At 39.6% G+C, this 24506-nt stretch overlaps 2 protein-coding genes across 2 annotated transcripts; both read right to left on the bottom strand.

Moving 5' to 3' along the window:
- Nucleotides 1-3261: 3261 nt before the first annotated feature.
- Nucleotides 3262-9545, bottom strand: Cd69 (CD69 molecule). Its single transcript, XM_057785565.1, has 5 exons — nt 9411-9545; nt 6822-6944; nt 5653-5852; nt 5454-5557; nt 3262-4280 (listed from the first exon to the last, which is right to left on the bottom strand). The coding sequence occupies exons 1-5, from the start codon at nt 9472-9474 to the stop codon at nt 4172-4174; spliced, it is 600 nt and encodes a 199-aa protein (XP_057641548.1). The 5' UTR covers nt 9475-9545; the 3' UTR covers nt 3262-4171.
- Nucleotides 9546-21886: 12341 nt separating this feature from the next.
- On the bottom strand, nt 21887-22330 carry LOC130883101 (ubiquitin-60S ribosomal protein L40-like). The gene has a single exon (XM_057783314.1). The coding sequence runs from the start codon at nt 22307-22309 to the stop codon at nt 21923-21925; it is 387 nt and encodes a 128-aa protein (XP_057639297.1). The 5' UTR covers nt 22310-22330; the 3' UTR covers nt 21887-21922.
- Nucleotides 22331-24506: the final 2176 nt, after the last annotated feature.

Below are 24506 nucleotides of genomic sequence, written 5' to 3'. Positions count from 1 at the left end.
CATGTTTCAGAATCATGTTAATTTAACTGAATTATTAGTTTGGATCAAGTGTGTGGTTTCTGATTTTTACTAGAAATTGACCTATTTTTTAATTTTCTCTTTTTCTTTCCAAAGTAGTTATATCACAGAAAACATATCAATCATTCAATGGCTTTTTGATAAATGGCTTCCAAAAATTAAATTAAACTAAGCTAAATCATACCACCTCTATCTGTCCTTCTGGCTACATTTTTCAACAAAATCCCCCTAGAGATTCATATTCATTTTAATTTCAGTTACGTATTCATATTTCAAATCTTCTCAGGATAATGAAATTTGAGAATAAATTTATAAAACACCATTATGATATTGCATAAGACTCTTTTTAACCTCTGGAGATCAGAGGGCATTCTCAGGAATCAGTTCTCTCCTCCCTCTTGGGTTCTTGCGAGTGAACTCAGACTTGCTCAGCAAGTGATTTCAGCCATGGTGGCACCTCATAGATGTGATATTTTAAAAGTTTTGAATTACTAAATATGAACATTTCAATGGTACTTTTTTCCTTCAAGAACAGTTGATATCTACCATTTATCCCTACAGTTATGTAGAGTAGCTTTCGCTTTGAGAAGGAAAAAGGTAAAATTATTCTGGAAAAATCAAAATAAGACACAGAACACTGATAGAGGTCTTCAGAACATGTTACCATAATCACCTAAGGTGAGTGGAGCTTGTAAATTTATTGTAAAATTTGATAGTTTGACTGTGGTAGAAAACAGTTCTGTACTTCAATGGGGTTCCAATGGCATCTTATGTCATTGTTGTCACAGCCATAATCACACCATAATTGTTCATTTTATTGCCTGTTTCACAAAGTAGATAAAAAATTCTACACACTTTAATGTTGCATTTGTTGGATTTTTTTCTTTTTATCTATTCTTTTTTTATACATTACATCCTGACCACAACCTCTTTTCCTTCCACTTCTCCCAGCTCCCCTGTCCCCTGACACACACACACACATACACACACACGTTCCCTGTCTCCTACATCAACTGCTCCTCAGTCTCCTTTTAGAAAAGAGCAGGAACCCAGTGATGTCAACTGAACACAGGATAACAAGATGTAACAAGACTAGGCATACATATAAGTGAATATCAGTTGTTGGATATTTTAACTTTAGTAGTATGTGTTTGATAAATGAATCTTTAAAAATTCGTTAGAAAACGAACAAGCATGCTAAGTAGAAGTGCACAAGCTTAAAATAAATGAAATTTTATACAATACTGAAATTTGTTGATATAGAATTTCATGTGTAAGATTTTTTTTTTCCTTTTGAAACAGGGTTTCTCTGCGTAACAGTCTTAGCTGTCCTGGAACAATCTCTTGTAGGGCAAGCTGGCCTCAAACTCACAGAGATTTATCTGCCTCTGCCTCCCGAGTGCTAGGATTAAAGGCATGTGCCACCACCACCAGGCATCACATGCAAGATTTTTAGCATTCAATATATCAACTGACTGCTGTGACCTTGGTCCTGTTTTAAGGTCTTTTGTGTCAACTAAGTTTCTGATTGGTTTCAGCTCGATCTCTAATTCTAAAATAGTTAGCTAGCCAGGGGATGGCAGAAAAGAGACTTAGGTCAGCTGACTCTCATCCTGTGGTTCTCAAGAGTGACCTTTCCACTTACATATCCACACCATGCAAATCACAAGACTGTTTTTCAGCATGACTCAGGATCAGGCTGTGGTTATTCATGATAGACCATTCAAGTGGGGAGACCACCTGCTTTATTCCATAGCTGTGGAACTGAGGCACTCAGTGGTTAATGGACTTCAACTTATTTTTCATTAAGAATTCTAAACACTTCTTGCTTTCTGTATGTCATGGGGGTGACCATATACTGAAAAGGTCATTCTTTTTTAAATGTCAAAAAGGGTGAGATTGCAGCATTCATTCACTAAATAGCTCTGGGACTGATCAAAGATTTTCCCAGATGAAATAACCCTCTAAAGCCATCTACTACTCACATGGTAAATTAGCATATATAAATAGCTTAATGTATATATTAAAAAGATCATTTCAGAACACTGGAAAAGATGATTTTAGACCATTGAATACATGGACCAAAGACTCAGAATATCCAGTATACACAAAAATAAATGTATCATTTTAGCATGAATGTGTGAAAATATATAAAAAGATACCATAAAGCTAGGATTTTGCTATGTGGACAACTTTTAAAAAGCATTCTATTGCTTTCTTCTTTCTAATATTATGTAATTTACAGTTACTTTTTGAGTAATCCGTATATCTATACTAAGTGTTCCAATCATAATCACCCACCACCTCCTCTTCCAACTTCCTCAAACATCATAAACTCCCTTTATTTCTTGCATCCCATTGGGTCTATAAAGGCGCAAGTCATAAACAATCCCACACCAGTTTGGAATTGTGATTAATAGGGTGGTATTTATTTAAAGGGGAATAAACTTACAGATCACCGTCCCAGACAACAGCCCTCTGCGCACGCAATTAGGAAGAAGTCTAGTCGCCGGAACCGGAGCAGGAAGTAAAGAGAGAGAGGAGGGAAGTGGCTGCTTTTTTTAAAGGGAAAGATACCACGCCCCAATGGGCTGGTATCTTGGCGGCTATTGGCTGGAGGAGCGGAAGGACCTCCCGCAACAGGTCTAATTAGTACTGTCCATATATGTATGACTATAGGGTCATTCACTAGAGCATAGTCAATTACTAGGGACATACTTGTGAGTAAAAACTGACTGCCCCTCTCCTAGCAGCCGTCAACTGTCAATAGCTCCTCAGCTAGGAGAAATGACTCCCTTCTTCCATCCTGTTCAGATGTTGGTAGGTTTGGTCTTGTGCAGGGAAGCACAGCTGCTCTGAGTTTATGTGTACAGTGGTTCTCTCATAACCCCCAAACACTATTTTGTCTCACTCCTCCTTGCCCTCTGGCTCTTACAATATTTCTGCCCCCATTCCATGAGGTTGACTGAACCTTTCTGGGGAGAGTGTTTAGTTGTGACTGAGCACTCCACAGCTGTCTGTTCTCTACATTCTGACCAGTTTGGAGACTTTGTATTAACCATTGCCCATTCCATAAAGAAGCTCTGGTGAGGTCTGTGAGCTGCAGTCACCTATGGGTTTAGAGATCCCACTTTGGAAGGAGTTCAATACTAAGACACAACATAATTTTGAATGCAGTTTGAAAGAGCACTTCTGGAAACCACTGTGTCCATTCTTTTATTTTCACATACATAGAAACGGCTTAAAATTATACAGAGATTTAAAATACAAACAAATACACAAACACTTTATTGCACATAGGAAATATGTTGAACAAAGTACTATATGTGATCTTATGGACTGGGAAAGACACAAATAGGTTATTCAACAAGATTGGAATTATTCAAGGGTCAGTCCTCATCATGTAGGTCCTAACAGAGATCTGCCATGACACATATTGCACTTTGTTTTCAGCACTTTGAAACATGCTTTACAAATATTCCTCATAAGGTGTGCTTTTGTCTCTTCACTGCAGAGAAGACTTTTAAAGACAAAGAAATACGTACCATTGAAAGTGAGCTGCCTACACTGAGGAAGTTAAAGAAAAGGTCATCCTTACACTTTGGGGAAAGACAATTGACAAAATAATGTGACAAAGGTCTGTTAATAGAGGAAACTATTGCAAAGCTTGGTGTCCTAAGCATTGCTCTACTTGTGAATACTTTCGGAGTTTAAGAAAATCATTAATCAGCCAAATTTTCCCATATCTACATTCAGATTTACTACCACCCAAATCCTTTCAAATAGTGCAAATTTGAAGGCACTGGCTGTCGCAGCCACTCAGCAATAAATAGTAACTCTAAAGCTAGTCATTTTATTCATTCTAGATTTAAAATATAAAGTGCATCTATGAGGCTTCATAGTTGTCCTCTCATTTTTTTTTTTGATATGGTTATTCATCAGTGAGTGACTTTTTCAGCTCATGGTCAAGGAAGACTCCAATACAGATCCTGGAGTCTCTCCATAATGTCCCACAGTCTTATATGGAAGAGTCTCAGGATGATGTAAAGTTGGTCTGTGAGGTCTTTGTGAAAAATTTGACCATAGAGTAGCATCCAGTCACACAACCGTCCTGTGGATCCATGGCACAGTCATCTAGATAAAGGCTTCCTTGTCATCTGGAGGGCTTGCTACAGACCCAGTGTAAGTTCTTCTCACAGTCCTCAGTAGCAATGTCTGTGCTGTTTAGAGACACGCACCTCTCAGACCCTGTCAGGTTGAACCTGTCAAACCATAAAGACACTCATATTTATTTCCAGTCCTCATTTCCGGCCAGTTACATGAGAATAAATGTTGAGGTGACCTCTGCCTTTTCTCTTTGTTCCTTGAGTAGGAAGCACAGAACACAAGTCTTGCAACCAAGTAGTCATGGGCTTAATATGTAAAGACAACAGACAACAGGGGAGGAGGATCTTGATGGAGAAAGCAGATAGAAGTAAAGGCTTTACTTTCCTGACTTTGGTAGGTGAGCAGTTCAAAATCATTTTTTTAGTTCATAGATCTTTCAAGAAGCACAGTTTTGGGAGGCTTAGGGAATGGTAAGAATCACAGCTAATTTCATCAAGTACAGCTATTTTACTTAGATAATAAGTGGTTTTCTTGTATTCCTTTGTAGCTGTAGGTATACAACCGTGGAACACATACTAAAAGTCCCTTTACCAGAAATACAATTTGTTTTCAAGAGAGGGTCTCACTATTAGAGTAGGCTGACTTTGGGCTCACAGAGAGTCCCCTGCCTCTGCCTTCTGAGTGCTGAGACTAAAGGTGCACACCACCACGCCTTATTTAAAATATAGATTTTAATACTGTTATTGTATCAGTTATTATAAAAATGTTAAGAGAGTGAGGAATTTATTCATTCTGAGATTATAGATGTAAAAGATCAACACAAAATTTGTAGAATGCCCCTCAAAACTTTAAATATAACTTAATGATGGGTAACAGGAGTGTCTTTGTTGCTTATGGGGAGGTTTCCGCAGATTCATAGACACTTATAATTGGGCATAAATTATGGTCCTTTGTCCCTGAACTTGGAAAGGAAGTGAAATAGGTAACTCTTTCCCAACAGCTGTTTTGACCATCTTCAGAAGTGTTCCTGGACCATGCCCAAACTCATTAAGACTGTTGCTCACACTAGTGTTTGCCAAGAAAAAATTAATAGAAGTTTTTGAGGGATTTTTAATAATAAAGGCGGCTTCTAAATAATTCCAAGGAGCATAATACACATGAGAAGTGATCAAAGTTGTGTGATGAAGAACTGATCCTCCACCACCAACAGAACTTAAAAAGAAGAAAGAAGAGAGTAAAAATAAAAAGAAATAAAAATGAGACAAGAAAGGTTTTTATTTAAAAAAAAACTGTCAGTCTAGAAGGGACAGAGATTTCTTGTGACTTACCATCTGTTAAATTCTTTGCCATTTGCCCATTTCCATGTCTGATTAACTTCATTTTTCAGTCCAATCCAGTGTTCCTGTCTTCCAGCATGTCGCTTCAGAAATATCTTAAAGCACAATGAAGTTGCATTACAAACCTCACTTAGCATCAGGATAAAAACAAAAATCAAGAGCATTTGATGAAATCAGTTGTGAATCTTACCATGTCCTTTTCGGAATCAATAACAGCGAGTGTAGCATCATCTTGAGAACAAGAGTTTTGGGCCAAGGCCCAACTGCTGGTTGCGGTGGAGAAAAAGTAGCATTTCCTCTGGTATGCAACCCACTCGTCCTGGCAGGAAGCAACACGGTGGTCCAATGATGCCAAATTCTGATACAAGCCTGGGCAGTTGTACTGGCCCACTGTGGACAGTAAGATCATTTGTTTTAGTAAGAGAAGACACCAAACCCTCTTCACAGGTAAACCTAGTCTAGCAGATGCTCTGCTCTTAGTTAGGGAGAAGAAATCATACCTCAGCTGTCATCTGTCTGGTGCCCAAGGTCCCTCATCACAGGAAGGGACGTGAGCAGAGGGCTGTGTTCTCTTGGTCATTATACCAGAAAGTGTCAGGAAAGTGGGGAAATCTCAAAAATAACATTTAGGCTAAGAGAAGGGGGGGACACATATTGTAAGTTCTAGATTCAAAACTCGTTTAGAATCTCAATAACCCCACACAGGAATCAGAGGAATGAAGGACTCATTTTAAGCATAGGATAAAGTACATGAGGATATCTGGGAGGAGGTGGAGGAAAGAAAAGTGTGATCATGAGATACTATATGAACTATTTTCAATTAAAAATACAATAAGATGGATGGTTTGGGGTATTTCTTCAAATTGTAACATTTCTTATTTTTAAAAGACATAGATGTGTCTTAGCATGCATGGTGGTACAGCGTTACGCAGCGGGCTCTGGGAGATCTATCTGTTATAATAATTCAGTTTCTAGTCTGTTGGTGTGAGCTAAAAGATAAAATTATTGGCCACTTTTTGGTCCATCTATAGGTTAGATACTCTTTTTCTTGACAACATGAATGAAAAGTCCACATTTTTTTTTAGACTTAAATGTCTATTCAGATATAAACATGCTCTCTTTCACATGATATATAAATCAGATACTTTTTGTGTTTATAAAATTGCTGCAGCCGTCATTCAGGGAGCATAGATTGTATTTCATGATGATCATAAAATTAACCATTTTCTGGTGTGTGAGATGTTTCTCAGTCAATCAGAAGGCCTGATTAACTAGATCAGGCTGAGACCCATTCATTTCTGCTGTATGTGAATTCTTACTGCTACAGGCTATAAGAGAATTCGTGAAGTATAGACTCACCATTCAAGGCAACGAGAGCTATAATTAAGGAAGTGATGATGAAGACAGTCAACACAGCACAAGGGATAGGAACTTGAATGGATCCTTCATGATGCTTCTCAAAATGTATACTGGTGCCATGATCTGAAAAGGAAGAGAAATGGTTACGAATTTAGGTTTTAAGATTGAGCATTTGCTATTTCTTGAGGAACATAATATTAAAAACAGTAATGTGTTGCTCCATCAATATAAAATATTAAGCCAACTTTAACAAATTCTGAGCACAACAACAAAAACTGCAAACAAACAATCAAACAACAGAAATGTCAGGATCTGGACAGGAAGAAATATGTCTGCTCTAGCATGTTAGGTGACTGGAAAGAGGGAAAAGCCAATTTTTGGCTTCAGATTTTAGATTTCGTTTATTTGCAGGATGAGCCCTCAAGATTCAAAATAGTGTGATCCCACAAGAAAACCCTTGTAAGTTCCCAAATTTGCCAGCATGATTTAAAAAAAAAAAATCACAGAAACTGCAGTGTGAAATGGCTCCTTGAATGACATTATAACCAGTGATAATCAGTTCCCACTGTTGTAATCCCAACATGCAGGAGGCTGGTAGAGGAGAATAGCAAGTTTGCAGCTGGTTTATCTGCAAGGTAAGAACCTGTCTCAATTTTTTTTCTCATTACAAAAACGTAGTTTTTCAATGAGGAAAATGTTTTACAACCGAAAGAGTATTTTTGTAGACTGGATCTTAAAATTTGTGAATTCTTTTTTTCTTTTTCTTAAAATATCATCTCCTTACAGATAAGCTTAAGGAGAAGGCACAGTGTGGCTAGTATCATCAACTTGTGCATTTTCTAGGAGTCTCCCCGCCCCCTCCCTTGAAAATCCATTTTCGGGTCTTCTAAGAGAAGCCTTTATCGATACTGTCAGGGTCTGTTTTCTCCTGCCTTCCTTTTCACACCCATACACAATTATCTTCAGGGGTAGTCTTTGGCAGTTGAGTGGTAAATTCAGAGACGGGTTTAGTTTCACTTCTCAACATATAATAACCAGTCACGCTGTTTGGACTCAATTTATCAATAACTCTGGCTCCACAGCAAACACATCTATTTCCAAAACAACACCTAGATCTCAGCAAGCTCAACCCATTGACCCACCTGGTGAATACAGTGTGAAGACAAGCTCCCATGTGACACTTGATTTCCATCACTGAGGGTCAATACTAACCACAGTTCAACCCGTCACCTAGGCAACAAAACATCCCCACTAACAGCACACTTCTGAGGCCTGTGCATTAACAGAGAGATTGAAAACAGATCCACCCATTTTCCACCTTCCAATCACCCAAACGGAGACTGCTGATTCCTTTGTTGCTAAGGTTCTAGCAATGATAGCGTAAGTTAAACTTACAAGGGTAGATGGGGCTGACCCAGGCCAGGATGGGATTTTCTGTATTAGGTCTTTGTTCCTTCCACTATTGTTTATAGTCTCATTATTGTTTTTTATATTTTTTCCTTTTAAGTGAGACACACAGGTATTGGTGATTTAGGTCTCTAAAATATTGCATATTATTTATCTGTATTTGACTTCATGATTTCAAATAAGAGATGAGTTTTTAAAGATAATGGAGGCTTTTTTTAATGGAGGCTTTTTTTAAAAGAATAAATCAACATGACAAAGAAGCACTCAGAAAATAATTTCCTCCTCACTAATTGTCTTGACTGTGTTGGGAAAGCGTGTCTTTTGATTAACTGGATAGTTCTTGCTTAGAAATTACTCTAGCTCCCAAGTGCTAAGTGCTTGAGGCTCCTCATCACTCAGATACAAACAGAATGGGGAAATTCTGGCAATAGGAAGCATAACGCGTGTAGAATAGACAGAAAGAAGAGAGGGAAATGTGCAGGGTGATCATGTTTCGATAAAAATGATGAAAACGGATAGTTGTTATGGAAACTGAAGTAAACCATTGAACGAGAGAAATAAGATAAAATGGAAGAATGGAGTTTCAATGACAATGTCATGGCTGAAGATGACATTTGAAAGAAGAGAAGCACTACATCCTAACAAATCACCACATGACACTGTTGATGTCTTGGGTGCGTAAATCTGTTTTCTCTAAGACTGGATATCTGTGTGCTTCCAGCTACTGAAGGATTCATGGTGAGAGAAGTGAAGAGACAAGACACACAGAAAGCAGGCAAACATACAAGAAAAGACCAAGAACGTAACTGTTCATGTGGAAAGCAGCTCTTCATAAAGAGCGGTAAGAGCTCCTGAATTATGGACAGATGGTTATGGGAAAATGATGCAGAATAACTATTCTAAGGCAGATAATTTTCCATTTAAATTTAATAGTTGAAATGATATACATCGATTCAAAGGAAAAGTCAATTAAAGATCTTCTGAAACTTATACGTCTCCCTCTCACACAAGTATTCTGTCTTCTTACAGCCAGAGAGGTGTTTACCTATGGCTGGCTTCTCTTTTACACACTGAAATAGGCCCTAAGCAAGTTTCCAAAGATTTCTATCTCTCCGTTCTGCACTCTATCCCTTACATCAAATATAAAGATCATATCAGAATGTAAGAAATCACACGACTTACCCTTCTGCCCTCTCTCCAGATGTGAAGAGCTGGTCTCCGTTATGGAGCAGTCTTCAGAATTCATCTTTTCTTCTTCTCAAGATTTCCTGACTTCCCTGGCGTATCTCAAGAGGTCTACAGTGAGTCCTTGCTGAAGCTGTCTTGCCAGTGCCTTGGTCTCTGAGGCGTTTCAGCCTTTATACCTCATTAATCTGGCTCCACCCCTTCCTCCTCCCTCCTACTTGTTCAGTTCTGCCAGTTCTCTTTAATTTATGCTCCAGTGGCCCAGACGCTTCACCCTGTGTTGTTGTGGTGAGCTGTGGGTTTTCCCTGCTGTCTGAAATGCGCTTTCTCACAACTGTAGCCTCAGGAGAAAAAGATAAATGGGATTTTCCCACAATTAAAGATATCTTTTCCATTTTTTTAAGAAAACACAAATAACTTAGCAAGTAGCATCATCTAAACACAGAGTTAAAGGTTTGAGATTGCTGTATCTGATATGGAAAAAACACTGGAAGAGAGGGCAAACTTTTTTTTGTAATCCTATTCATGCATTTCCTTGAACATGCGGCTATTGGCATTTATTGAATATCCATTATGTACCAAGTATTGCTAGTGGCCAGAAGGTGGACTGTTGAGTAGGGACTTGAAAATTTGTATCCTCGTGGCTCTTTCTCTAACTTGGACAGGTTTTATTCAGGAAATTATGAATTTCAAAAGTGCAATATTCACTTCTTTCCCCCTCAAGGACTAGTAATTTCAAGTGTCATTTAGTCAGGAGTTGCTTTAGTGCAGGAAACAGAAAGCTTGTGGTCTGGAACTTCCTCGCTGTGTTCTAAAACTGTTTATCTTCAGTTATCTATTTCATCGTCCCTTGCCCATTTTCTTGTCATCCTCCACTGTCAGACTTCCTTTGCTTCGCTGCAGCACATCTTTTTGTATTCACCCCCATCCTGTAGGTTATTTAGTTCAGGTGTCTTTGGCCTCAGATATTTGAAATGTGGTTCTGATTCCTGTATCTTCCCATTGTACCGGTCTCATCCAGGTAAGTTATTAAGCACAGCACAAAACAGAGACAGAAAGTGTCCATTTGGTGACTCTCATGTGAGGATCAAAAGGATAAAAACACCGTTCTGCTTAATAACCTTGGAGCCCAAAGATCACAGTCACTCCTGGAGTAAAGCTGTCTTGTTTGTGGAATAAACCTTTCTGGAGATGCTATGCTCAGGTAGGCTGGAAATTGCCATGCAGACACCTGAGACAAGCCAGCGGGTGCATTTGCTGCTTGAGACACAGAGAAGTACATGGTGACCCTTGTGCTGCTCTATTCCCAGGAGCTTTCCTGCGCCGAAGATGGGGTGGCGTTTATAAGTCCGTCGTATCAGTTCACCGAAAGTGCCCTAAAATCTAAGGACCTCCTTACAGCCGAGAAGAAACTTTACATTGGCCTCAGTCCACCTCCTCTATCCCTCTCCCTTCCCAACAGAAGCCTTCTCTCCACATGTCTTCCCAGAAGCCCACCTCTGCGGGGCCTTTAGGTCTTTAGGATTTTTCTTAGTGGTTCTTTCTCTGTGAGCAAGAGAAAGAACCTTACTTTCTGGTAATTAATTAACTCAGTGCCAAGTGACATGCAGAAAGGTCTAGATGCAATGAGAGAGCACACCGATTAACTCGGAGAATGGTGCTCTTCTAACTCATGCCTGTTGAGTGGGATGAAGAGGTTTTCATAGACCCTAGTATTGAAAAACCCTAAGGCAGCGAGAATCACAGCCAACCTCTATTATAAGCAGGTCCTTAACTAAGTTCTTTAACGGCGAAATTAACGCTGTCTGGGAGCCATCCTCCAACAGCACAGGGCTTTGATAGAAATCCATGGAGTCAGCGAGGCTTGACTTTTCTTTCTGGGGAGTAGGGAAAAAGGCACTCACAAACTCTCCTGATAATTTTCTACATTATTCTCTCTCTTTCTTTAGTCTCTCTCCTCCTCTCATGTTCTTCACAGCTTTTATACACCGACAGACTCCACCAGGCAGTACAAGAGTCATAATAGTTGCTTTCTATTTCTCAAGTGAATGACTATAGGTAAAAACATGTTTTTCATCTCCCTCACGTGATTAAATATTTTATGTATTACAGGTGATAAACTTTCCCCAAAACCCACATACATTCATTCCTAAGCAACTTTTTATAGCTTAACCATGCAGGCAGGCAAGGTGTTCTTGTCAGGTGTTTGACTAGTAGGTTGAATTTTACAGGTACAAAGAAAGGGCCAATTATTTTATTGCTTATCTTGAAATGTAAGGCAATTTTATAAGGAATCTTAAGGGAATCACAAACCTAAATTTCTATATATGAAAAGGAATCAGTCATCTCTAGTTTAAATCCTTAGGGTACATATCCATTCAATCTTATATAAATATATTTTTTATACCAGGAGACCGAGGGCAGAAATGGGTATAAGGAATTAATCATAACCTTTGGTCATCAACCAAACCTAGCAAGAAGAGTTCGTCATCCAGTAATAATTGGGCTGCTTTGTTCTTGTTCCCTGACCTTAAAGAATTATGTATTCAACTATGTGTCTTTCTAAAACTTTATTTTATTGAAATTTTACCTAAAAGTTATTTAACTAAAACATATTAATCTAACTTTGTTATTTTCAAAGCTTTGTTTCAGCTGTGATGAACTTTGAGACCTTATAAACACATCTAAGATTCCCTTCTGGTGGGCTGACACATAGAACTTCAATTGCAACTAGCTGCTCCTCTGGCACTGCACAAAATGCAGCACAAATATACAAAATGTATTTTTTAAAAAGCATTTCTTTACCTTTAGTTAAACTTTAAAAAACTATTTTATTCTACATTTATGCATAAGTATGTGTGGGTCATGTATGTTTAAGTTGGTTCCCACAGAGGCCAGAAGGTTCCCTGGAGCTGATGTCACAGGTAGTGTGAGCTTCCTGATGAAGTGCTGGGAACTGAGAACTGAGCAGCAATCACTCTGAACTGCTGAACCATCGGTGATGAGGCACCTCTCCAGCCCCAAACCCGACTGTGTCTGTGTGTGTGGGAGGGAGAGAGAGAGACAGAGACAGAGACAGAGAAATAGTGCACATGTGGAAGTCAGAGGACAACTTGCAAGAGTCACGTTGGTTCTTTCCTACCATGTAGTTTCAGGGGATCAGACTTGACTCATTATCCACTGAGTCATTTCAGCAGCCCTTTGTTGACTGGGGTTTCTGTCCTGCCTGGTCCTGTCACCGTTTAGTCCCAAAGAACTACACAGAGAGCTACATTAATTATAAACTGATTGGCCTATTAGCTCAGGCTTCTTATTAACTCTTAAAACTTATATTAGCCCATAATACTTGTCTATGTTAGCCACGTGGCTTGGTACCTTTTTTGGTGAGGTAGTCACATCTTGCATGCTCTTTGACTTTCTCTGTTTCTTTTTAATAAAATGCTGATTGGCCAGTAGCCAGGCAGGAAATAGAGGCAGGGTGACCAGGTAGGAAGTAGAGGCAGGGCAATGAGAACAGGAGAATTCTGGGAGAGGAAAGAGTCTGTCTGCAGTTGTCACCCAGAGGCAGATGCAGAGACAGATGCATGATGTAGGTTCCATTTTTCACGCCACAGCAATGTACTTATTTTACCTTTTTATTGAATGTTTTTATTATATGTATTGATTTATTGCAGGAGAGTAAGGAATGTGTCAAGACATGTGTCTTGAAATCAGAGGTTAATTTCTGGGAGCCAGTTCCTTCCTACCACATATGGGTCACAGGTATAGAATTTGGGTCCTTGGGCTTGGCAACAAGCTCCTTGACCAGCATCTATCTGGTCGATATTGGTGGAATTTTTCATGATCAATTCATGATTTAAAGATCTCTACATTTTCAATCCTCCAAAACATCTGAACAAGCAGTGCACCCCAGACTTGAAACTTCTGTTTCTTCCTGTCCCCCGCCTCGGGTATCTACATGGTCTAGAAAGAGAAATTTACAGCTGTGAGCTCCTCCTCAGGATATTATGATAGCAATAGGTTTCTGAATCAAGGACATAGAGCAAAGTTAAAGCACAAGTTTCCTGTGTGGATCTTCAAGAACCATTATAGCTGGATAATAAAAGAAAAGACCATTTCTTGATTTAAAATATTGGAGTATTTGTCAGATGTGGTAACTAGTGATCTAACACATAAGACACAGAGGGAAGAGGATTGTCACAACAAGCCTGGGTTGTATAGTGTGGTAAAACTGCCTTTGAGCCCACCTATGCCAAGTAAGTAAACCCTCACTCACGTACTGCAAAGGTTCACCATGTTGAACATGGGTAGAGTAATTTCCTTGATATATTGTTGATGCTTTCTCTGGAGTGAATAATGTTACTTATGTGACCCCTGGAAAAGTCATAGTATGTGGTTTTGTCCCAATTTTCTCTCATCTGTTTTGAATTGATGTGCTGTATACTATTGTTAATCTCAGTTGAGCCACAGTAGGCCACTGGACCTGCTAGATTGTTCTCATTAGGTTTTTTGTTTATTTGTGTTTGTTTGTTTTTATCAGTCTGAAAAGAAGCCAACTGAAAAGAGGGGACCTCAGAGAAAATGCCTCCATCAGATTGACTTATAGGCAAACCCGTGGGCATTTACTTGATTAATAATTGATATGGTAAGGCAACACTTCTGAGCAGGTGATCCTGGGTTGTATAAGAAGGCAGCCTTGAGGAGTAAGCCAGTAAACAACACTCATCCAAGGTCTCTGCTTCAGTTCCTGCTTTCTGGTTCATGATTTGAGTTCATGCTCTGATTTCTCTTTATGATGAACTGTGATTGGGAAGTGTAAGCTAAAGAAAGTTGTCCCTTCCCAAGTGGGTTTTGGTCAGTGAGCTCTACCATAGCAATAAAAAAATATATAAAATAATATATATTACATATATACTCTGATATAGTATATATATATATCATTATACACTATATATAATGTGTGTAATATATAATGTATATAATATACACATGCTCTGATATATATACATACATATTCACATTCTGATTGCTTTAGCCTTTTACCTTTTCCTTGTGCAAATATGACTTTCAAAGAACTGACTAATACAGACTTCATATTTCAGTGTTCATATTTACCAGTAGGTACCCTGTTCTGGCTAGTTATATATCAACACAAGGTAGAGTCATTTGGGAAGAGGAAACCTCAATTGAGAGAATATCACCACCAGACTGACACATGAACAAGTCTGTGAGTTATTTTCTTGATGATCATTGTAGAGGGTCTAGCACACTGTGGGCAGTACCACCCCTAGAGCAGTGGTCCTGGATGGTATAAAAAGACAAGCTGAACAAGCCATGGGGAGCAAGCCAATACACAACATTATTCCACCGTCTCTGTTTCAGTTCCAGCCTTAAATCCCTGCTCTGACTTTCCTCAGTGATAGTCTGTGACCTGGAAGTTTTAAGATGGAATATACTTTTTCCTCCCCAGGCTGCCTTTGATCGCTGAGGTTATCACAGCAATAGCAACCCTCAATAAGACTTGCCTTTTCCCCTCTGGTGAGTCTCAAATGTGTTAGTTACTTCACTGTGTCAAAATACACGACTGAAACAGTATAATGAAGGGATAATTTTGGCTCATAGTTTGAAAAAATATATAGGCAATCTTGTTAGGAAGGGAATAACAAGAGAAGGATGAGGTGTCTGATCACAACATACACACACATGCACGCATATACATTAAATATACTCTGATTATATATACATTTTTATATCAATGTATTTAATGCATGTAATATATACACACTCTGGCATATAACATTGTGTATGACATATGTATATACACACACAAATACACATATTCTAATTACTTTAACCTTTTTCATTTTCCTCATGCAAAGGAGGACTTTCACAGAACTGATTAACACAAATTTTGTATTTCAATGTTCACATTTGTTAGTATGCACCCTGTCCTGGCAAGTTTTATATCAATACAAAGTATAGTCAATTGGGAAGAGGAATCCCAAGTTGAGAAAATACTATAACCAGGCTGACCCATGAGCAAGTCTGTGGGTTATTTTCTTGAATGACGATTGATACGAGAGGATCCAGAACACTATGACACTGTGGATGCATACACACACACACACACACACACACACACACACACACACACACATATATATATATATATATATATATATATATATATATATATATATATAGAGAGAGAGAGAGAGAGAGAGAGAGAGAGAGAGAGAGATTGGTGCTCAGTCTACTTGGCTTTCTTCTTTTTCACTCTATGACCCAAATCCATGGTAGGTAGCCATCAGTATTTAGGGTGGGTCTTCTCTTATGTTTTTGATTGTAAACCTGGACTTTAATGGCTGAGTCATTTCTATAGCCCATAGGGTGAGACTTCTGATTGATTTGAAGCTCTTTGGAAATGCCTTCACAGAAACATCCAGAAGTCTGTTTCCTAGATAACCAAACCCAGTCAGTCTGTCAATGAAGATCAGCTATTACACCATGAAAGGTGAAATCTAATTCCCCTAACTAGGTACTAACTACCCTTGAGATTTGAATATTCCTGGACAGCTTGGCAGGTAAACGAAGTAAATAAATAAATTTTTCAAAAAGAGAATCTTCGTTCAAGTCTCACTTTCCCACAGATTCTGCACAGATCAAATGAGTTGACTTTCATTTTGTTCCTTAAGGAAGATAAACTTGTTTTCACTGAGGAGGGAGTGTTCTTGTTTTTGTTCTTTATAATCTCAGGTTTTTTTATTTTTCATGGCTAAGTCTTCTTGTTTATGTTTAATACCACATATCACCTCCACAGCAAGACTTTCCCTAAACACCATGTAAAAAATTTTCTGTTTCTAGTTCTTCTACTTATGAAAGCCTTTAAAATTATTATCAGCTTCTGTATCTAACTTCAAGAGAGTAAGGTGTTTATGGCCAGGGACTTATCTTCCCTGTTTATCGGGGATCTTTCATACGTTAATAGAGCCTAGAACACTGAAGGAACCCATTAAATGGTGCTGAGTGATGCATGCAAGTCTTAAATTCAAGTCTTTGTTAACAGTGTGTATGTGGGAAGTCTACACAGCTCTACTAATTTTTGGCTTTGTTACCTGCAAATCAAATCGATTTCCAGCAGTTTCTGAGAGTTACATGAAGAACAAACGTGAACTGAAAAATTAATGTTCTACAGATGTTAGGGTTTTTTGTTGTATAATGCAGGGGGAGTCTGGTGTGTGAAGACTTTTCATTTGAGGAGAGGCACTAGGAAATGATAACCGAAAATTCTCAGCATCATTGCTGATGCAATGCAACATGTCTGCTGTGTGTCAGGAACTTGGGCAGACAGAGGAAGTTGCTGCAACCTCATCAGTCACCTCTAAGCAAGTTCTTCGTGCTAAGATTTTCACTCCAGTGCTCTAGGTTTCTCGCGTCCTTAACCACAACCAACTGCACTGATCTTCTACATACACAGTTATATATGCATTTATGTATATTTGTTATGGACAACGTGGTTTATATACATTTCACATATATGTCATTAGTCACAAATGATAATTAGACTTCTTATTGTTTATAATTTGATAAATATCTTTAAACATTATGACATGGATATGTCCTCAAAATCTGAATATTCCAGGACAGTCTGGCAGGCAAACTTTATTTTAAAATGATTTTGTTTTCTAAGAAGGTACTTCTCATCTCTCATTTTCCCCTCATATTCTCCACAGGTCAACTGTACTGACTTTCTCCTTGTGCTTAAGGAGGGTTAAATTTGCATTCCCTATGGAGGGCATGTTCTTTCTTTGATTCTTTATATTCCAAGATGGGTCTTTGTGGCTAATCTTCTTGTTTATATTTAATACCACACATCACCTCTGCAAACAAGTCTCTCTCCCTAATCAAACACTTGCCCTTTTTATGAAATCATTTACCCCTACTTAGCTTTTAAAGGACATCCAAAGCATTTTATTGAAGTCAATACTCATGTGAGTGGGAGAATGAAGTCACTACCAAGAAAAATAACAATAAAAAAATTACTAAGAATAGATGTGTTGTTTGCCTCCTGGATACCTCTGGCCCTCTTATTCTTCACAATCTTCAAAAGCCTCTACTTTGTGTCAAAATTTTGTCATAAACCACTTTCAACCCCTGTTACTTCCCCCATCCTCACTCTCTCCTCTCCTTTCCTTATTTTTGAAATGGAAAGTGTCTTTAGTTCTTACAAGGGTGGCACCCATGTGTAGAGGTTGGCCAACTCTTGTCTGACTCATGTCTGCTGTCCTGCTGTAATTATTAAAAGCCACCATTACACTACCAAGAGGTGCTTGTTAACTGCCACAGTTTTTCTGGTAACACAACTAAAACTGACTTGTTAAACAAAAGGAACGAAATAGGCAGAGTCACAGTATAGTGTGGGGAGCTGGGGTTTCAATTGCTTCCTTTGCATTCAGAACAAACTTTCTGAGAAATCAATCCCAAAGGGTTTAATTCTTTCTTAATATCTTTATAAGACATAGTATAGTGACAATGAAGTCTTAGTCACCTTCCCATTTTTGCTTGATTTGTGGAAATTTGTACACAGTCTTTCTCACATTATGTAGCTCTGGCTGACCTAGAGCTTCTTATTTAGCGCAGGCTGGTCACACCACATAGTGCTAGGATTATATGTGCCACCATCCCTGATCTTTCCATTTCTTTAGAAATATTGTATGGGTTTCATTACATGAGTAATATATTGAAATGAAGCGATATCCATATGTATATGTTCATCTCTGTTGTTATTAGCACTTCATAATTGAGAAAACAGAGACTCAAAGCTACTGAGGCTTGGGCAAGAGTTGGGAGAGGTCATTCAGACTCTAAAACCCGGTGCTGATCTCCTTCATGTGTGACCTTATATGAAGAATCCGGAGGGGGTTTCTGCAGGGAAATGATGTCATGTGAGGTAGATGCAAAGCGGAGCAGGAAGGCAGCGTGTACAGTCCTTATCACGGCAGCTGCCTTAGTGGTACATGTTCAAAGAAACCACAAACTTCCGACCTGAGACAGTTTCCGGTGACAACCTGCTCATCATATTTTAAAATAATTTTTTTTTCTTCTAGTGGGTGAAGTTGGTACCGGAAAGTCTGTAATCTTCTCATGGACCAGATTTTCAGTTTGTTTGTATTAAACTAATTCAAATTCTGTATATCAGTATCACTTCTTTTCACCTCACAGGTGTGTGTGTGTGTGTGTGTGTGTGTGTGTGTGTGTGTGTGTGGTTTGAAATGGGTACCAGGTAGGGCCAGTAAGGTGGCCATGAGTAAGTGGGGGATTTCCAGTTCTCAGCAATTTCCAGTCTTCTCTGAGTTCATCAAGCTTTCTTACTTTCTTCTTCCGCAGAACATTTCCCCAGACACAAAAGCAAATTGGAAAGTGTGAGTTGATATATTTTTTTTCTTGATTTGTAGCGATAAGACGTAAAGTTCACGTGCACATGAACTTGGACTCAGAACTCTAACTGCTTTTGAAAGTGAATTGTATAGGAGAACTATACCATCAAAAAGACATGTTGTTTAGCTATGCCTGAGATCATTCCAAAAATTTGTTCTGGGCACTTCACACATTCAGAGAATGTTTGAGGATAACTCTCAGAGAAAATGGTGTGGAGATGGCAAGCACAGCACAGGAATCCCAGAAAGGTCAGAGCCTAAGAAACTAAGTGACTGAGATGAGTCCCTCTGTGTTTGTCTCTCTTGCTTGACAGATGGGCAGTGACTTGAACAGAGTGCTTAATTTATATACACAGAGAAAACCTGAGAGGAAGATTCCAGCACTTGGACCCACCCTGGAGCTCACATGCATTGGAATATTTCTCAGGTATGGGATGAATATTCAAGGTTAAAGAAGATACAAAGAATCATAATTATGTATTATGAATAATGTTAAGCTACTGTATTCAACAATATAACTAAACGTCACACCCCCAAGTTCACTGTGTTCAGTGTCATCCATTGACACAGGAAGGAATAAGGCCAATTTATTTTCTGTAACTATTAAGGACATATAACTCAAATTTAACATACTATACTTGGAAAATAATTTCTTTTTAAAAATTATCTTAATTATTTATAAGTATGGGTGTTTTGTTTGCACACCAATGAGGCCATCAGATCCCACGGGACTACAGATACACTCAGTTGTGAGCAGTCATGTGGGTGCTGGGAATTGAACTCAGGACCTCTGGGAGAGCAGCCAGTGCTCTTAAACACTGAGCCTTCTCTCCTGTCCCAAGAATTAACTTCCTTCCTTCCTTTCTTCCTTCCTTCCTTCCTTCGTTCCTTCCTTCTTTCCTTCCCTCCTTCCTTTTTTCTTTCAATCTTACACCTGTCAGAATGGCTAAAATCAAAAACACCAATAATAGCCTTTGCTTGAGAGGTTGTAGAGTAAGGGGTACACTCATTCATTGCTTGTGGGAATGCAAACTTGTGCAACCACTTTGGAAAGCAGTGTGGTTGTTTCTCAGGAAATTCGGGATCAACCTACCCCTGGACCCAGCAATACCACTCTTGGGAATATACCCAAGAGATGCCCTATCATACAACAAAAGTATATGCTCAACTATGTTCATAGAAGCATTGTTTGTAATAGCCAGAACCTGGAAACAACCTAGATGCCCTTCAATGGAAGAATGGATGAAGAAAGTGTGGAAGATATACATATTAGAGTACTACTCAGCAGTAAAAAACAATGACTTGTTGAATTTTACATGCAAATGGATGGAAATAGAAAACACTATCCTGAGTGAGGTAAGCCAGACCCAAAAAGAGGAACATGGGATGTACTCACTCATATTTGGTTTCTAGCCATAAATAAAGGACATTGAGCCTATAATTCGTGATCCTAGAGAAGCTAAATAAGAAGGTGAACCCAAAGAAAAACATATAGTCATCCTCCTGGATACTAACCTTCATCAGGCGATGAAAGGAGACAGAGACAGAGTCCCACATTGGAGCACCGGACTACAACCCCAAGGTCCAAATCAGGAGCAGAAGGAGAGAGAGCACGAGCAAGGAACTCAGGACCACAAGGGGTGCATTCACACACTGAGACAATGGGGATGTTCTATCGGGAACTCACCAAGGCCGGCTGGCCTGGGTCTGAAAAAGCATGGGATAAAACTGGACTCGCTGAACATAGCGGACAATGAGGACTGCTGAGAAGTCAAGAACAATGGCACTGGGTTTTGATCCTACTGCACGTACTGGCTTTGTGGGAGCTTAGGCTGTTTGGATGTTCACCTTACTAGACCTGGAAGGAGGTGGGAGGTCCTTGAACTCCCCACAGGGCAGGGAACCTGGTCTGCTCTTCGGGCTGATGAGAGAGGGGGAGTTGATTGGGGGAGGGGGGGAATATGGGAGGTGGTGGCGGGGAAGAGACAGAAATCTTTAATAAATAAATAAATAAATTTTTAAAAAAAGGAAAAAAAATAAATAAAACCTTCAGGGCTACATGCTTTTCTAGATCTAGCTATTAATAATGAAATTTTAATAGTGAAATAGAAAATTAAAAATTTTCCAAGAATAGTAAATTAAACATGAGTGTTGTAGTGGGAGCTGTGGCAGGGCTGCGTCCCGCCACCCGGCTAGCTTTACCCGAAATAATTACACGGAAACTGTATTCTTTTAAGCACTGCCTGGCCCATTAGTTCCAGCCTCTTATTGGCTAGCTCATACATATTGATCTAACCCATTTCTAATATTCTGTGTAGCAACACGAGCTGGCTTACCAGGAAAGATCTTAACCTGCATCTGTCTGGAGTGAGAGAATCATGGCAACTCACTGACTTGGCTTCTTTCTCCCAGCATTCTGTTCTTTTTACTCCGCCTATCTAAATTCTACCCTATCAGAGGCCAAGCAGTTTCTTTATTAATTAATCAATGAAAGCAACAGATAAATACAAGACCCACCTCCATCACATGAGAAGATGAAAACTCTGAATCAGAAATTGATCAGCTTATTTTATTACTAAAACAAACTTAAATTCATCAACATTTATAAGAAATATATCTTAAAACTAAGTCTGTTGAAGAATGAAATGTTTGTTTTCATTTAAAAGCTGCCAAGACTTGCCTTATTAGGAAATGAAAAGGAAAACGATTTCAGAAGATGGAAGTTAAGGCATTTGGTAACTGACCATTTATGATGAAAGTCCATAAATTAATTAAGAATATAATTGCCTTGAAGTGTAGGCTCTATAGAGGAATAATAATCTGTAAACTACATCATCACTAGTATAGAACTGAGAACATTTTCTTGCGAAATCAGGAATGAGATGAGAGGTACACTATTTCATATGTCTTTATCTCTCTCTCTCTCTCTCTCACGCACGCGCACACACACACACACACATTTTTAGACAGCTTAACATTTCTTTTTTTTTTTTTTTTTTTTTTTTACTGCTCCAGTCGATGGAAGGGGACTTCATTTGGTCCCAAGGTCATGGGCCATTTATGGCCCCAGCTTTATTTGACCTTCTTCTTGGGGCGCAGGTTGTTGGTGTGGCCGCGCTTCTTCTTGCGGCAGTTGACTGCACGGGGGTGCAGGCGTGCATAGCACTTGCGGCAGATCATCTTGTCACAGTTGTACTTCTGGGCAAGCTGACGAAGGGACAGCTCGATGATGCCACCACGCAGACGAAGCACCAGGTGCAAAGTGGACTCTTTCTGGATGTTGTAGTCCGACAGGGTCCAGCCATCCTCCAGCTGCTTGCCGGCAAATATCAGCCTCTGCTGGTCAGGTGGGATGCCTTCCTTGTCGTGGATCTTGGCCTTGACATTCTCGATGGTGTCACTGGGCTCGACCTCAAGAGTGATGGTCTTGCCCGTCAGGGTCTTCACAAAGATCTGCATGTTGGCGTCAACGCACTCGGTTGCTGCATTGAAAAGAAAGAGGACGGCAGAAGCGTAAACCCCCGAGTCTCCTCTCAGCCAGCTTAACATTTTGTAGCCTAGCCTGGCCTTGAACTCATGAACTCAGATTCTTCCAGTGCTGGGATATAGGCAGAGATTGCTCATTTGTTTCTCAGTCACCCAGTTGTGAATAATCACACAGAAACTATATTAATTATAGCTATGTTTGGCCAATAGCTTATGAATATTCCTAGCTAACTTTTTTAATTTTTTTATCTTTATTTTATTCTTTTTTAATTAAAATTTCCACCTCCTCCCCGATTCCCATTTCCCTCCCCCTCCTCCCACACAAGGCCCCCTCCCCCAACAACCCTCCCCCTCTCCTCACTCTTCTCCCCCTCCCCCCACTCCATTCCCCCTTCCTCTCCAGTCTGAAGAGCAGTCCAGATTCCTTGCCCTGCTGGAAGTCCAAGGTCCTCCCACTTCTATCTAGGTCCAGGAAGGAGAGCATCCAAACAGGCTAGGCTCCCACAAAGCCAGTTCATGTATGAGGATCGAAACCTAGTGCCATTGTCCTTGGCTTCTCATCAGCCTTCATTGTTCGCCATGTTCAGAGAGTCCGATTTCATCCCATGCTTTTTCAGTCCCAGTCCAGCTGGCCTTGGTGAGCTCCCAATAGATCAGTTCCACTGTCACAGTGGGTGGGTGCACCCCTCGTGGTCCTGACTTCCTTGCTCATGTTCTCCCTCCTTCTGCTCCTCATTTGGACCTTAAGAGCTCAGTCCGGTGCTCCAATTTGGTTCTCTGTCTCTATCTCGATCCATCGCCAGATGAAGGTTCTAAGGTGATATGCAATATATTCATCAGTATGGCTATAGGATAGGGTCATTTCAGGTTCCCTCTCCTCAGTTGCCCCAGGTACTACCTAGGGACATCTCCCTGGACACCTGTGAGCCCCTCTAGAGTCAAGTCTTCTGCCAAACCTAAGATGGCTCCCTTGACTAGGATATATATTTCTCTGTTCCGGTATCCACCCTTTCTTTATCCCAACCATCCCATTCCCCAAGCTCCCCCTATCCTCCCCTTCTCACGTTTCTCACCCCACTTCCCCTTAGCCCCATGCCCCCTCTCCCCCAAGTTCCCAGTTTTTGCCCGGCAATCTTGTCTACTTCCCATATCCAGGTGGATGACTAGATGTTTTTCTTTGGGTTCACCTTCTTATTTAGCTTCTCTAGGATCACAAATTATATGCTCAATGTCCTTTATTTATGGCTAGAAACCGATTATGAGTGAGTACATTCCATGTTCATTTTTTGGGTCTGGCTTACCTCACTCAGGATAGTGTTTTCTATTTCCATCCATTTGCATGCAAAATTCACAATGTCGTTGTTTTTTACCACTGAGTAGTACTCTAATATGTATATCTTCCACACTTTCTTCATCCATTCTTCCATTGAAGGGCATCTAAGTTGTTTCCAGGTTATGGCTATTACAAATAATGCTGCTATGAACATAGTTGAACAAATGCTTTTGTCATATGATAGGGCATCTCTTGGGTATATTCCCAAAAGTGGTATTACTGGATCTTGGGGTAGGTTGATCCCAAATTTCCTAAGAAATCGCCACACTGCTTTCCAAAGTGGTTGCACAAGTTTGCATTCCCACCAGCAATGGATGAGTGTACCTCTTACTCCACAACCTCTCCAGCAAAGGTTATTATTGGTGTTTTTGATTTTAGCCATTCTGACCAGTGTAAGATGGTATCTCAAAGTTGTTTTGATTTGCATTTCCCTGATCGCGAAGGAGGTTGAGCATGACCTTAAGTGTCTTTTGGCCATTTGAATTTCTTCTGTTGAGAATTCTCTGTTCAGTTCAGTGCCCCATTTTTTAATTGAGTTAATTAGCATTTTAAAGTCTAGTTTCTTGAGTTCTTTATATATTTTGGAAATCAGACCTTTGTCTGTTGCAGGGTTGGTGAAGATCTTCTCCCAGTCAGTGGGTTGCCTTTTTGTCTTAGTGACAGTGTTCTTTGCTTTACAGAAGCTTCTCAGTTTCAGGAGGTCCCATTTATTCAATGTTGTCCTTAATGTCTGTGCTGCTGGGGATATACGTAGGAAGTGACCTCCTGTGCCCATATGTTGTAGAGTACTTCCCACTTTCTCTTCTATCAGGTTCAGTGTGTTCAGACTGATATTGA

The sequence above is a fragment of the Chionomys nivalis genome, chromosome 1, assembly GCF_950005125.1.
Source record: "Chionomys nivalis chromosome 1, mChiNiv1.1, whole genome shotgun sequence".
Taxonomy (NCBI): Eukaryota; Metazoa; Chordata; class Mammalia; order Rodentia; family Cricetidae; genus Chionomys; species Chionomys nivalis.
The sequence above is the reverse complement of the archived record's forward strand: the minus strand, read 5'-3'. Positions and strand labels throughout refer to the sequence as shown.